Raw genomic sequence first — 14,295 nt, 5'->3', positions numbered from 1 at the left:
CTCTGATAAGAAATTGTTGTTGCTGTTATCACGAATAATGGATTATACATGTACTACCTTGATAAACCAGCAAATTCTCACAACTAAAATTGAAAGACATCTGTCAATCAGTAACAATAATCGATATTTCCATGAACAGCATTTTATGATAATTTACTTCCAATCGTCTCAGGCGGTGTTGGATAACTTCGTTCTGTCCCATAAACAGCGCTGAGAAAATTGTTGCGGAAACTGGAGAAACGCTGTCTGTAAACTGCGATGGACAAGCATCCTATGCTACAGGAATATCAATAATTGTATTGGCCGAGCTAATTCTGCAGAAACTAGATTTGTTGATTTAGCTATACTTTTCAGAAGGCCTTTTCGAACCGAAGCCCGCGTTTGATTTCCATGTGCACTACAATCTCGTTCCAGAGCTGGCCGTTTTTTCGGTCAGCGGACAGCGGTGATAGCGTTCGCCGAAGATTGTAGATGAAATGAACAAGTTTTCAGCAGCCAATCAGATTTGGCCGTGTTTTTGGCGGGCTTTCAGTCTAGACCTGAATTCTCGATTATCTGTACCGACCTAAAGGATCGCGGCCACTCGGGACGAGATTAAGCGCGCTGTTAGTTAGGCCCAGGCACATTATGTTGTTATGTTGATGACGTCATCAGTCACAAAAGGAGAAATGTTTGCGTGAAAGTCTCATTTGTAAATGTTGTGCCAGACTTGGGGAGCTAAAGTCATTTGAAATGTTGCGAAATACACAGATTATTCACCTGGGTAAAGGCGATCAAAAGGAAAGAAGAGGAAAGTTAAGCATGAGAAATTTGGAAATAGTAAATAAAGACAAAACTTGTTTTCTTTTTCAGTTTTTTAATCACCCAGTTACTGTGACATTTCTTTTCCAATCTCTTATTTTCATTGGTCAGCAAACAAGAAAAAACAGAAAGTTCTTAAAAGTGCACTGGTCTGATTTTCATCTCAGCTGTCTTGGCGGAGTAGTAACGTCCTTTCCAGTGAGCCCAGTTGACACCATCAGAACTTGATGAGTGTTTTCCGTAATGATACAGACCGTTCAGGTTGGAGTAATGACAGTCCCTGTACCACCAGGCTCCTTTGTTACGCACGGCACAGTTACCGCTCCAGCTGTCATTATCCTGATCTTTGGTTGTGAAGGGGTAACCGCGTTGATAAGAAAGAGAATCACCAGCAGTTCCTGAAAACATAAAATGAGAATTTGATTTCAGATGATGCAGAACTGATTTAAATACGCGCAGTCCTACAATTCTGAAGGCTACAACAGTTGGAAATATTGTTTTACTTTTATTTTAAGAAAAGTCAAAACACGATAACCCAAATTAAGCCTGCTTAGTCTTCGCTTATCATCGTCTTGTCGTCCAGTTTACTTCCTTAGCTCAAATACTAAACAACAGCACAAATTCAAATTCTTTTGCGAATTTCCAGTGTTTCTCGTTTAAATTTTTCACTCAAGTTTTGACGATATTTAGATAGCAGATTCAGATTTTTATTGAAAGCGAGTCATCATATTTAAATCACCTGATAAATTTGACAATAAAACTGTTTAAAAATTGGTAAAATTTACCTGAGTAAGTTCCAAGGCTCAGCTTGTACTTAGTCCTCTCGTTCGTAACTGCAAACATGTCGTACTCGGCGTAAGCAGTTTTGCCTGTAGTGTCTTCCAGATCTACTCGAAGCCTGTTCTTTGTTTTCGTCAGGCGGTTTATCTTGTCCAGTCCCAGCCAAAACTCGCCATCCAGGTTACCGAAGCCACGTTTGTAGTCGGCCCAGCCGCGGTAGAAATCGACAGAGCCGTCCAGTCTCTTCTGGAACACTGTCCACCCCCCACCGGCTGTTGTTTGGTCACAGAACACATCAAAGGCACCTGAACCATCAGGTTCGATTGTGTAAACACCGCTGTTTTTTTCACCAGATTTGTACAGCTCAGCACAGTTCTTCTTAGCTGTCGAGTGAAAAAAAAAAGTTTTATCATCGTTGCCTTTGGCGGAAGTGTATACTGTATATCGCAACTAAAAGATCAAGTTTGACAAAAACATCGTGCAGTTTCTTAAAATTTCGCCACGAATAGGACAAATAACTTTTAAGGAACAAAAAAACAGACTTTCCCTTACTTTTTACAGTCGTCTTGTTCCCTTTGAAGATGTTAATGTCATCTTGCATTTGAGTGAGTTGTTTCTTCATTTCTTGAAGGATAGTTTCAATCTTCTTGTTTGGCCCAGCATAGAAGCTGTTGTACACGTTGTTACAACGCTTTGTGGCTGTAGAACTGACTGGGGTGCTATTAGCACTATTTCCTGGCTTAGCTAAAGTTCCACTCATCAGAAACAACGCCAAGAACAGCAAACTGCAACGAAAACCCGAGGAAACACAAGTCATTGTGCGAATTTGATCAAAGCCAAACTTAACCGTAGTTATCTGTATCACGGACTGGTGAAAAAGCTTACGTGACTCGTCTTAAGTACAACAAGGTGTTTGCGTCACTGAATTCGATGCAAGGCAATTTTCATGTTTTCGGATACATCTTTGGACGATCTTTTGACAGCTTCAAAAATGATGACAGCTTTGTAAAGAACAATGCCACCAACAAGAAAAAACTTCTCTTTATGTAAAAATCATATTGCTAATTTGCCTACGTGAAACAAACTTTAGTTTCGATCTAAAACTCGATCAAAAAAGTTTACTTTCCCTTCGATAATGTGTTACCTTATTATTGGAATATAACGAAGCATTTTAACAACGCGAACAAAATGTACGCGTAATAAAACTAACGGGAATTGTCGAAAATTTATGTTAACATGCATTTAATTAACGCGAATTCTCATGTGATGTGTGCCTACATGCAGTTAATTAACGCGAATTTGAAGCGTAGTAATTTTTATAGCAACCTTAGCCTGCGTGGCCGGCGTTCAAAGGGGAAGGAGAAGGGGAGTTCGAGCGCGAAGCGCGAGGTGCGAGGAGAGAGCGTGTTATGAGCGATTTCTCTGCGAAGCGGTTGATTCGGCCGTTGTAGGATTTAGTATCAAACTACTGAATTTGCGAAAAAATTATAACAAGTTATAGCAGCCGGTACCCGCTACATGCTGTGAATTATAAAGTTGTTTGGGTCACGGCCGGTTGCAATCCGACGCCATAAACTCCAACACCGGAAACGCTGCTTGATTGAATGTGAAATAAACGTTCTCTCAGTTGCTCAGTCTCAGAACGGCAACTTTCGTAACAAATCCGCAGTTGAAGGGTGCAAGAAAAATATATCTGACCTGATCTACTATGAAAAGATTTTGTTTTGCCATATTTCTGACAAGAAAACGAGAAGAAAAGAATTAGATAGGCAATTCAAATGGTGAAGGGTTTTATTCCCCGCGAAAAACGGCACCAATCAGATTGGATAATTTTGACAGCCAGACGTAAAACAGAGGGCAAGCAGATGACAAGTACTTTAGGGGCGGTATGAAAAAAACAATAGCGTCAGGGCAGGCGTTCCCCTTCCCCCTTCTCCGATCGCGCTTCGCGCTCTCTCCTCGCACCTCGCGCTCGAACTCCCCTTCTTCTTTCCCTTTGAACGCCGGCGACGCAGGCTATAGCAACCTGCCCCCAACAACATTAACATAACTTGAGGTTATATTCTGATAAACCATACACGACAAAGATACTTAAACAGACTCAAAAGTGGCTAATATTAAATGAATGGATTCAGGGATGGGATACATCCCGTCCTGGTGCTTTCCACTGCCTCTGTTGTTCCTGCAGCTTTGACAGAGAAGGAGATGTCGTTTAAACATAACTTTTCCGGAAAACGCCCCGGGCAAAATTGAAAATATTTCTGCGCTAAAACCAAGGAACGTTATTACTCATAGACGACTTGCTGCAGTTGGTGGAGTTTTTAACAGTTAAATTTTAGTTGGGCCATCCCAATAAAATGTTTCGTTTCCCATTGCCCCGTCTCTCGTGATGGTGGGTCGGTCGGTCGGGCAAAAAAAAAAAAAAAAGAATGAACGCTTTAAGCGGCCTGGGTTCATTTTAGAAGCCAGGAGATGCAGAACCCAAAGATTTTGTTTCAGTCGATCTCGCTGAGAATGTTGGAACAATCGTGCCCTTGGCGCGAAACAGCCTTTGAAAAACTTAGTATCGATGTTAATTAAAGACAGGGACATCACATCATACCAATTGCTGTTAATAAAACAAGATCGTATGTTTGTAGATTAAAGTACTTGCCTCTTTGACTAGTGAATCTGGATTTTTTGTTACATTTCGATAAAAATGGGTCGGTCGGGCGATGGGAAACGAAACATTTTATTGGGATGGCCTTAATAGTGTAGTAAAGTTTATTTTGCGAAAGCTATACCAAACTAGCGAAAAAAATTTAAAAGCGGACATGGCTACTAAGCACAATAAAGTGATTCCGTCAACTCGTCGCCTTTTCGTGTTCGGGATATTTAATCACAGCTTTTAATTAAACAATACCACTGAAAAATTGTTTATCCTTTAGCAATGCAAACTGAATCACACTCGCCGATGATATATTTTTGCTGTTCACAATCACTGAGTGTCCGAAATAAACAGTCTAACATGGTTTACATGTAAAGCATCTTGATTAAAGCTGATGAGCAAAAGTTTTATGTCGGAAAGCCACACTGAATTCATGCCAGAAATTACAATCTGTATTTGCACAAAAACGTATCCACTTGAATAATGTGATCATCAGTTAACATATCTTATGGTAAAATATAAAAAAACTAGAAATATATATATATAAAAAAGATAGAGTAGCTGGTTTTTGTTTTGCTACCCTGAATCCCCGAAAGTTTGGAACGTATTTAGTAGAGTTTTCCCGTTCTAGATCTCGCAACTTTTGAAAGAAATTCAAAGAGCAGCAAAACTTGTTAAAAATATTTTATATTACATCAGAACGGATTAACATATGCATTTGGAATACAGTATAAAACCAACCCCGCGAGTAAGAACCTAATTTTATCGCTACTTTTGTGGGTCGTTTCTTTGTGCACTTTCCAGTGTAATAATTTTTTGGATGGGTTGATTTCTCCGCCAGGAGTGCAGTGCAGAATATTTCGCGTTGTTACATCTATTAAATATTTCATCAACGTGAAACATTATAAATAAAATTATATACTGTATCGTTTCTTTCTTTGTGTACAAATATTTCCAGCTGAATAAATACAACTTCCTGAAGACTGACCTCAGTACTGTATCATCGTGGAATCTCAAGATTACTATCTGATTACTAACAATTAAAGAGATTTTGATTTAGTGAGTTCGAATAATGCGACTGACGTACGTCAAAATGATTTTTCTCAATTTTTATCTTTGGTCCTCGACTGTCAAGATTTATAAACAAGTGTCTCTTTTATTTACTATTACTCAGGAGATATTACAAAATGATAAAATTATTCAAAAGAAAAATTCAAGCAAATCAGCGCCTTGACGCCGTTTAAACTATTAAATGGCAAACAATTTCTAGAAACTGAATTATTAATAAAAACCTTTGTTTGAGCTTTTTATTCAAAAATGTATCGAAGAGTCATGTTTCTGTGTTTTTTGTAAACATCTAAGAGAAAATTACAAATCATTAATTCGATGTTAAAACAAACGGTGTTATGACTGATGACATTCCATAAACTCAATTTTGCTACTGTCATGGCTAAGCTGAGTTTATTTTGCGGTAAAGAAGAGAAATGTAACAATTAAATACAAGAAGGCGACTGAATGACAGGTCAGCGAACCCGTCGCCTTTTCCTGTTTGGAATATTTAATTACAGCCACTAAAAAAATTCGATTTCTTTTTGGCGCTTGAAAATTAGACTCGACATTTTCATATCTGATGCTTTATATGAGTGTTTAAAATCCAAAGTATTTTCCCCTGGCGACAATTATCTCAGTAAACTAAAAATTCAAAAGCCTATGTTTAAAATTATATGCATATTTGAAACCTGTCTCAGTGATATTTTTTTTTATTTCAAGAAATAATAAAGCTGAACGTCATTAGACGTTTTTCGCGACTATGAACACCCTAAAAACTCAAGCACATCTAATATTTCAGAGTTTTAGCTTCCCTGTCTGGTTACTCAGAGTAGTATACAGTTGATTCCTGATTTCTCGACTACTCAATTTCTCGACCTCCCGATATAAACTCAAACCAAAAGTTGTTTCCCTTAAATTTGCTTTACTTAGTCGCGCACAATTTTACCTCAGATTTTTCGCACCAATTTTTGGTTCCCTTGAAGGCTTGATAAAATAATCTGCTACTCAATAAAGCCACGAATAACCTCCATGTCGAGTTTTGGTCCGATATTACTCATACAGGATAGTTTTCTCTTGAGGAATTTATAAACAATCACTTGTATCTCACGAAGATCACCAACCTTGTCCAATTCGATCGATCGTAAGATGATTTTTACAATTTATTAAAACGACCGACTTACCTCAGTTCCCAGAACCTAGATCATCCAGTATTCAGCAAGTGCGTGATGCAAACGGATTGTCTGCGTTGATTCGGATAAAAGCAATTCCACCGAGGATTGTTTTTTGTGTGGTATCGAAGTATACCCTGGTAGGGAAAGTACTCCAATTTGAAGACTAAACTCGATTGCATCTCACCCAGCATTAAGATTTCTCTTGTTGGACTCTCAGCGTTTTTTTCCAGGAAAAAAACGTATCCTGAAGCTAGCGACGCTTAGAGAAAGGTAACTTGTAGACGTTTTCATTCAAATTTCTGCCTTTTTTCGTAAAGCAAACACAAACGTGTTTGATTAGTTGCAACCGATGATGACATTTTATACAAAAAGGCTGATTTCCATCCATTTGCTTTGCAAACCCGAATTCATTATCGCTCACTGAATAACCAGTTAATTTCGGTTTGAGGTCTTCTTTGTAAATAAATTTGATACCTTCTGCTCGTTAGTTAACTAGGGAGAATGGAAAACGACTGGAATATTTGCAGCTTTTAATGATGAAAGTTCCGGCTAAAATGACTTTATTAGTCCAATTATATATCTATCGAGGTTTGATGTGCTTCGATTATATCGAGATGACGCAAGCAGTTTCAAATGAGAATTCTTTAGATCACTAAACAAAAGTGACTTAGCTCATTACTTTACCCCAGTCTCCATGCGTTCTCCGCTGGTTTCTTTTTTGCGATACCTGAGACGAGTGCTGTCCTATGACGTCACCAGCCAAGGTAGGGTTCAGGCTCCTTACTAAAGGAGAACGGCTGGTAAAAAAGCCTGGATAGTAGGCTGTGTTAACTTGAGTTTTCTTAACAAGGAAAAATGCACGAGAATGGCATAAGTTGCATCAGAAACTGGTTTCTGGTTCTGTCTTTCCACTCCTATCCAAAAATAGCTTGCGCTCTCATTTTGCCTCGTCTTCTTGGCCTGCTAAGTCTGATAAAAGTAAAACAATCCAAAATTGCTTGCGTCCAACGATTGGCGGCATCACTAAACATGAACTACGAGAACCAAATGAAGCCCCAGTAAGAGTGGGTGTGCTGCTAGATTAACGTTCTTTTTGTTGTTGTTTAATTTTAACTTATCTTCCCCTACTGGAGCCAGTTGCCCTGTGGTGAAAGTTGAAATGAGTTTGAGGCGTGTTCTAATTTGCAATCATCGTAATATAAACACTTACTTGCTTACAACCCAAAGCGCCAGGCCGTCGTGACTGATGCCTACAGCTACAGACTCCTCAAAAAGAAATCCTCGGGTGACATCAAACAGAGCCTTGACAGTCACTGAGGGCGGCTTTGCGTAGATAGAAGACACCCAATCACGAATTGAGGGCAGACAGCATTTGTAATGGATAGCTCAGTCTCTGACGAAAATATGTACTGCGTGACCAGGCTGCATTACCTAAGACAGATAATTGATAGTTAAGACATGCGCACAGATCACTCTAAGGTTCAACTCAAATTTGACATTCCAGAAGCACACAATACCACTGAACGCAGTTTTACTTGGCAGGGTAAACTAGCTTATTAAGAGCTCACTTCAGAAGTCAATTTACAACTCAGTGCGTGATAGCGTCGCTTTCTCTGCAGCGGCTAGAGAATAGAGACGATTTTTCTCCAGTGACAATTCTTGTGTGAGCACTGAGCACAGATTAGCCCTTACTCGTGTTCTGAAACATTTGCGAGAGTATCTGATCGATAACCATTTAGCTTTTTAATGTTTTCTATTGCACTCAGAGGGAGTTGTAGTGCAAAATAGTGTAAATGAGGGTTTTAAATTCTTTCTTGTGAGTTAAAAGTTGAGCCATTTGTTAGCTAGTTCAGTTAAACGTCAGTTCGTACTCATTCAGGTTTCTCAGCTATTTAAACTTTACCATTCAGACCTTCACACAAGGAGAGATCTTTATAAAAAAGAAAAAGATGTAGATTATTGCTATAGTTATTAATAATAGTCACTATCTCTTCTCTCATTGGATAAGAATTTAAAGTTACTTAAGGAAATGAGTGCACTTGGCAACAAAGGAATAATAATCACTTAGTTATGTGCTCGCTTGTTTAGTTGCATTTCATTTCAATGTCTGCAAAGGAAGTTAGTACTTTTAGAAAATAGCATGTGGTGAGTGAAATGTTAAGCCAGCCATATGCTGTTGCCTGATATATAATTGACTTTTGTGCCGATAGCCTTTTGGTGAATAAAAGACCTTATTAGTTAAAGATACGTACTGTTAAAATTGCAGTGATATTTTCAAGGAGTGTAGAGTTATTAAGCTACAAAGTACATTACCATAGTAGGTGAACCGGAAGTGGGATGTGGGTGGGGACATGGGGTCTAAACCTCCCGCTTCCCGCCCCTTTCCGTAGTGGTTCCCTCTTTTTTGTCCCATGTCTGTTGCGGAATATAAAGAAACATTGCATAATTTTACTCGTTTTCTCCTGGTTCCCGCTACCTTAGGAATCCCGCTTCCCGCCCTTTCTTCTCACGCTTCCCGCCCTTTTTCTCTCAGTCTCCCGCCTCCCTTGTCCCCCTCAACTGGGATACTTTCGACCAGTGTCAAGCTTTTGTTGTACGTTAATAAATCGATAATAATTGTTGTTGCGATAGATGTTTCCTTACTTGCGATGGATAACAAACTAAGTTATGTGCGTGCTTGTCTATGTCGCATTTCGTTGCAATATCTGTAGAGAAAGTTATAACTTTTTGAAAATGGCAAGTGGCGTTATGGCGGAGTCAAACGTTATGGCGGCCTAGCCTGCGAGCAGGCTCACCTTGGGTTGACACCTTGGGGCACCGCGCGAATATAATGGGGCACGCGCGACTCGCGAGCGAGGCGTTGTCGCGGCTTCGCCGCTCTCGCGTGCCCCCGAATAGAGAGCCTGCTCGCAGGCTAATGGCGGCCGTACTTTGTTGCCTGATATGTACTTGAAGAACGTTGCGATGATCTTGTAGGCGATTGCGATGAGTAGTACACCTTGTTTTCTCCCGATGTTGAGTTTTTCGGTATAATGTTTGTTCAGAGACAAAAGTAATTAAACCACAAAATCGACATCCGGGTACCAGAACCGGAAGTAATCATTTCCAGGCATAGCAACAGTGTTGTTATGTACCCAAATGGATCGATTACTGTTGTTGCGATGGATATCTACACACTTGCGATGGATAGTACACTTAGGAATGTGCTCGCTTGTGTAAGAGCATTTCATTTCAATGCCTACATAGAAAGTTATGACTATTTGAAAATGACATGAAGTGAGTAAAATGTTAAGCCGGCCATATTCTGTTGCCTGATATATATCTGATATTTGGTGTGAGGATCTGTTGCAGGATTGCGGTGAGTAGAGGACCTTATTCGCTAAAGATACTGTTAAAATTGCAGTGATATTTTTAAGGAGTGTAAAGTTATTAAGCTACAAAGTACATAACCATAGTAGGTAAACCGGAAGTGGGATACTTTCGACCAGTGTCAAGGTGTTGTTATGTGCCTTAATAAATCGATAATGGTTGTTGTGATAGATATATATCCTTACTTGCGATGGGTAGCACACTTAGTTATGTGCGTGCTTGTGTTTGTTGCATTTCGTTTCAATATCTGTATAGAAAGTTATAACTTTTTTTGAAATGGCAAGTGGCGAGTTAAACGTTATCGCGGCCGTACTTTGTTGGCTGATATGTTTTTGAGGAACGCTGCGATGATCTTGTAGGTGATTGCGATGAGTGATACACCTTGTTATCTCCCGATGTTGAGTTTTTCGGTATAATGTTTGGTCAGAGACAAAAGATATTAAACCACAAAATCGGCGTCCGGGTAGCAGAACCGGAAGTAGTCATTTCCAGACAGCAACAGTGTTGTTATGTACCCAAATGGATCGATTACTGTTGTTGCGATGGATATCAACACACTTGCGATGGATAGTACACTTAGTTATGTGCTCGCGTGTGTAGTTTCATTTCATTTCAATGTCTGCAAAAAAAGTTATAACCTTTTGAAAATGGCATGTGGTGAGTGAAATGGTAAGCCAGCCATATTTTGTTGCCTGATATATGACTGACATTTGTGGCGATGGCCTGTTGGTGGTCTGCGATGAATAGAAGACCTTATAAGCTAGCAATACTGTTAATTTTGAAGTAATATTCTCAAGGAGTGGAAAGTTATTAAGCCCAAAAGTCGATTACCGGAGTTGGTAAACCGAAGTGGGTTTCTTTGGGCCCGGAGTACCGGTGTCATTTTGTTAAAATTGCTGTTGCGATGGATATTCTGGAAGTTGCGATGTATAGTATACCTAGTTGTGTGCTTGTTTGTGTATTTCTGTTAAATTTCATTGCCGGTATAGAAAGTTATAACGTTTTGAAAATGGCACATCGTTGGGTAAAAAGATGCGTACTCCATACTTTGTAAGCTGACATGCCTTTGAGCATGTGTTGCGATGGGCGAGTGAAATATTGCGATGACTTCAGCAACGAGTGTAACATCACGCCTGCAAAGAACCGAATTTTTAACCTAATTTTCTCTAAATTATAACGCTTCAAACTTCGCAATCCTTGCACAACGAATTAAACGTGAAAAGAAAAGCTATTTTTAACAACATTTGCAAAATATACATTTTGTTTTTGTTCTTGTACTTTGTTCCCGCCATACGGATTTTTTTTTTTTTTAAATTGGACCAAAGAATGTTAGTTTAGATACCAAATGAGAAATCGGTAACCGGTAACTGAAAATGTAAAATCGGTAACCGGTAACCAGATTCCAACTGGTGAGTTTTATTCGAGGCCTATTCATTTCACAATGTCTAAAAGCCGAAAGCAATACAATTATTGAAAAGAGTTCGCGATAATTAACTCGCAGAGAAGTAAGAAAATCCACATTTTTACTTCTGAGTGGTGCTGTCATTTCACAAAGCCCCGAAGACGAAATTTGTCTAGGTACTCGTACGAACATATCTAGCCATATCTTCAAATTTGTCTGCGATTTACGATAAGCAAGCCTTAGTCCAAAACCGCAATTTACCAAGCGCAAACTACTTGAACGGAGAAAAGTCTTGATCAGTCTATCTCCGGACAAGATTTACAAGATGATAGGCGGCATCAAGACATATATCAAGAAAAGAAATTCGAAAGAGATCTCGAGATAATTATTTAAGACTCGCGGCAAGCCAAACCGGAAACCAGAAGAGAACGACTTTTAGAAAGTCCAGCGTTTGCATTGACAAAGGTGAGAAATTCTTTCGGTATCCTTCCCTTTTTAAAAGTTGATCGTTCTCATGAAGCGCGATTTATGATAAGAAAGCCTTTGTCCAATACCGCGATTTACCAGGCACAAACTACTTGAACGGAGAAAAGTCTTGATCAGTCCACCTCCGAACGAAATTTACAAGATGATATGCGGCATCAAGAAAAGAAATTCAAAAGAGATCTCGAGATCATTGGAGATCACATGGTGATTATTTCAAACTCGCGGCAGGCGTTTGCAATGACAGAGGTGAGAAATTCTTTCGGCATCCTTTTCTTTTTCAAGGTTGATCATTCTCATGTCATTCTTCATACTTGGGCTCAGCTAAAATATTTAGAAAACAGTTGGACTGGCTCAAATGGTAATTTTAAAACGTTTTGCTGTTTCTAAAGTTTATCCTCGCTGAGATCTGGACTTGCCACAGTGGAGAGAGTTCGGGCCCGCAAAGCGGCTCAGTGAGCGACGCAAGTCATGATAGCTCGACCTTCGTCCCGGCGTGTCAAATTAATAAAGACGAAGGACTTTTTCTAATGTCTAACTTGAGTCTAGCTGAGGACACTCACCATGTCAAGATACATGTCGCGTTCTTGTAATTAAATTTACCGTATCATAAATCTTTCCGAATTTTTGCCGGCTTAATTTCGTTGAAGAAAAGGCCAGAAATCATTAGAAAACACAAGCCACCATGGAACGTTTTCTCCATAAACATCCCAAACAAAACAATTAGTTTCCAATCAAAATGTAGAAAAGGATGAACATAAAAGAAAAACTGATTAACACCGGGGACAACCTAGGGTCGACTATTTCTAGTGATAATTCACTTCCAGTCGTCTTGTTGCCCCCGCAGGGTTTTGGCCCAGAGGCCAAAACTCGAGGAGGCATCATTGTAATCCGCGCGAATATAGAGTATATATAGTATATACCAGAAAAATTCTCGATTTGATCAATTTTTGCCCGCAAATAGTCTCGGGAGTTGTAAAATGCCGACAAGCTGAAAGCCCGCAAGTAGGTATCGGGAGTTGAAATGCCGACATACGGTGATTGGTCAATGATGACGCAAGTAAACGATGATTGGGTAATGATGACAGCCCAAGCATGAGCACATGTACGGATGACAACCAGCAAACAAACGACGCTTGTAAAGGTTGATTAGTTGGGCAGAACTTGAAAAAGATAATTTGAGGTTTTATTCGAGGCCTATCCATTTCACAATGTCTTAAAGCCGAAAGCAATGCAATTGTTGAAAAGACTTCGCGATAATTAACTAAGTAACTCGCAGAGAAGTAAGAAAATCCACATTTTTTACATCTGAGTGGCCGAAGAAGAAACTGTATGTCTACGAACACGTACGAACATATCAAGCCATATCTTCAAATTTGTCTGCGATTTACGATAAGCAAGCCTTAGTCCAAAACCGCGATCTACCAAGGGCAAACTACTTGAACGAAGAAAAGCCTTGGTCAGTCTATCTCCGGAGGGGATTTACAAGAAATTTAAAAAAAGATCTCGAGATAATTGTTTAAGACTCGCGGCAGGCGAAACCGGAAACCACAAGCGAGCGACTTTTAGAAAGTCAAGCGTTTTCATCGTCAAAGGTGAGAAATTCTTTCGTTATCCTTTCCTTTGATCGTTGTCATGAAGCGTGATTTACGATAAGAAAGCCTTTGTCCAACTGACCGTGATTTATCAGGCACAAACTACTTGAATGGAGATCGGTCCACTTCCGGACGAAATTTTAATTTTACAAGATGATATGCGGCAACAAGAAAAGAAATTCAAAAAAAAACTCGAGATTCATTGTGATTATTTAAAACTCGCGGCAGGCGTTTGCTTTGACAGAGGTAAGAAATTCTTTCGACATCCTTTTCTTTCTAAAGATTGATCATTCTCATGTCATTCTTCATGCTCGGGCTCTCAGCCCATATATTTATAAAACAATTGGCCGGCTCAAATGGTAATTTTAAAACGTTTTGCTGTTTCTTTACCACAGTGAAGTGAGCTCGATTCGAGCCCGCAAAGCGGCCCATTCAAAGCGACGAAGTCGCGAAAACGTGCCACGCAAGTCGCGATAGGTCGACCATCCCGGCGTGTTAAATTAATAAAGACGGCGGACTTTTTCTAAAGCCGGTCTAGCTCAGCCTCCTCCTCAGGCGCCTCGATTTTCGCTGTAACAAAGCGAGAACAAAGCGAGCGCGGTAAGAGAGAGGCGTCTGGGTACGAGGCAGGGTCTAGCTTGAGTCTAGCTGAGATCCCCCACCACACCAAAACATGACAAAATGATGTCAAGATGCTGTTGCGTTATTGTAATTAAATGATTTACCGTATCATAATTAATAATTATCCAAAATAGAAAATTAATTTCCAATGAAGTGTCTGAATTGTAGAAAAGGATGAACAGCAAAGAAAAACCGATAAACATCGTCGAAACTTCGGGGGCAACCTAGTGCCAGCTATTTCTAGTATAACTTTGTTTAGTTCCATAAATGGTATTGGTAAAATTGTCGTGGAAACGAGAGAAACGCTGTGTGTAAACTGCGATGCTCCGGCATCCTTCCTAAAGGAATGTCAATAATTGTATTGGCTAGCTATTA

The 14,295-nt window shown here is 39.6% G+C and overlaps 1 protein-coding gene across 1 annotated transcript; it reads right to left on the bottom strand.

The window, feature by feature from the left end:
* Nucleotides 1-848: 848 nt before the first annotated feature.
* On the bottom strand, nucleotides 849-2,345 carry LOC144641576 (microfibril-associated glycoprotein 4-like). Its single transcript, XM_078500614.1, has 3 exons — nucleotides 2,134-2,345; nucleotides 1,587-1,964; nucleotides 849-1,199 (listed from the first exon to the last, which is right to left on the bottom strand). Exons 1-3 carry the CDS (start codon nucleotides 2,339-2,341, stop codon nucleotides 937-939), a joined length of 849 nt encoding a protein of 282 aa, XP_078356740.1. The 5' UTR covers nucleotides 2,342-2,345; the 3' UTR covers nucleotides 849-936.
* Between the last annotated feature and the right edge of the window lie 11,950 nt (nucleotides 2,346-14,295).

This window comes from Oculina patagonica, chromosome 2 (genome assembly GCF_052425735.1).
Source record: "Oculina patagonica isolate OP01 chromosome 2, crgOcupat, whole genome shotgun sequence".
In the NCBI taxonomy this organism is placed as follows: domain Eukaryota; kingdom Metazoa; phylum Cnidaria; class Anthozoa; order Scleractinia; family Oculinidae; genus Oculina; species Oculina patagonica.
The sequence above is the reverse complement of the archived record's forward strand: the minus strand, read 5'-3'. Positions and strand labels throughout refer to the sequence as shown.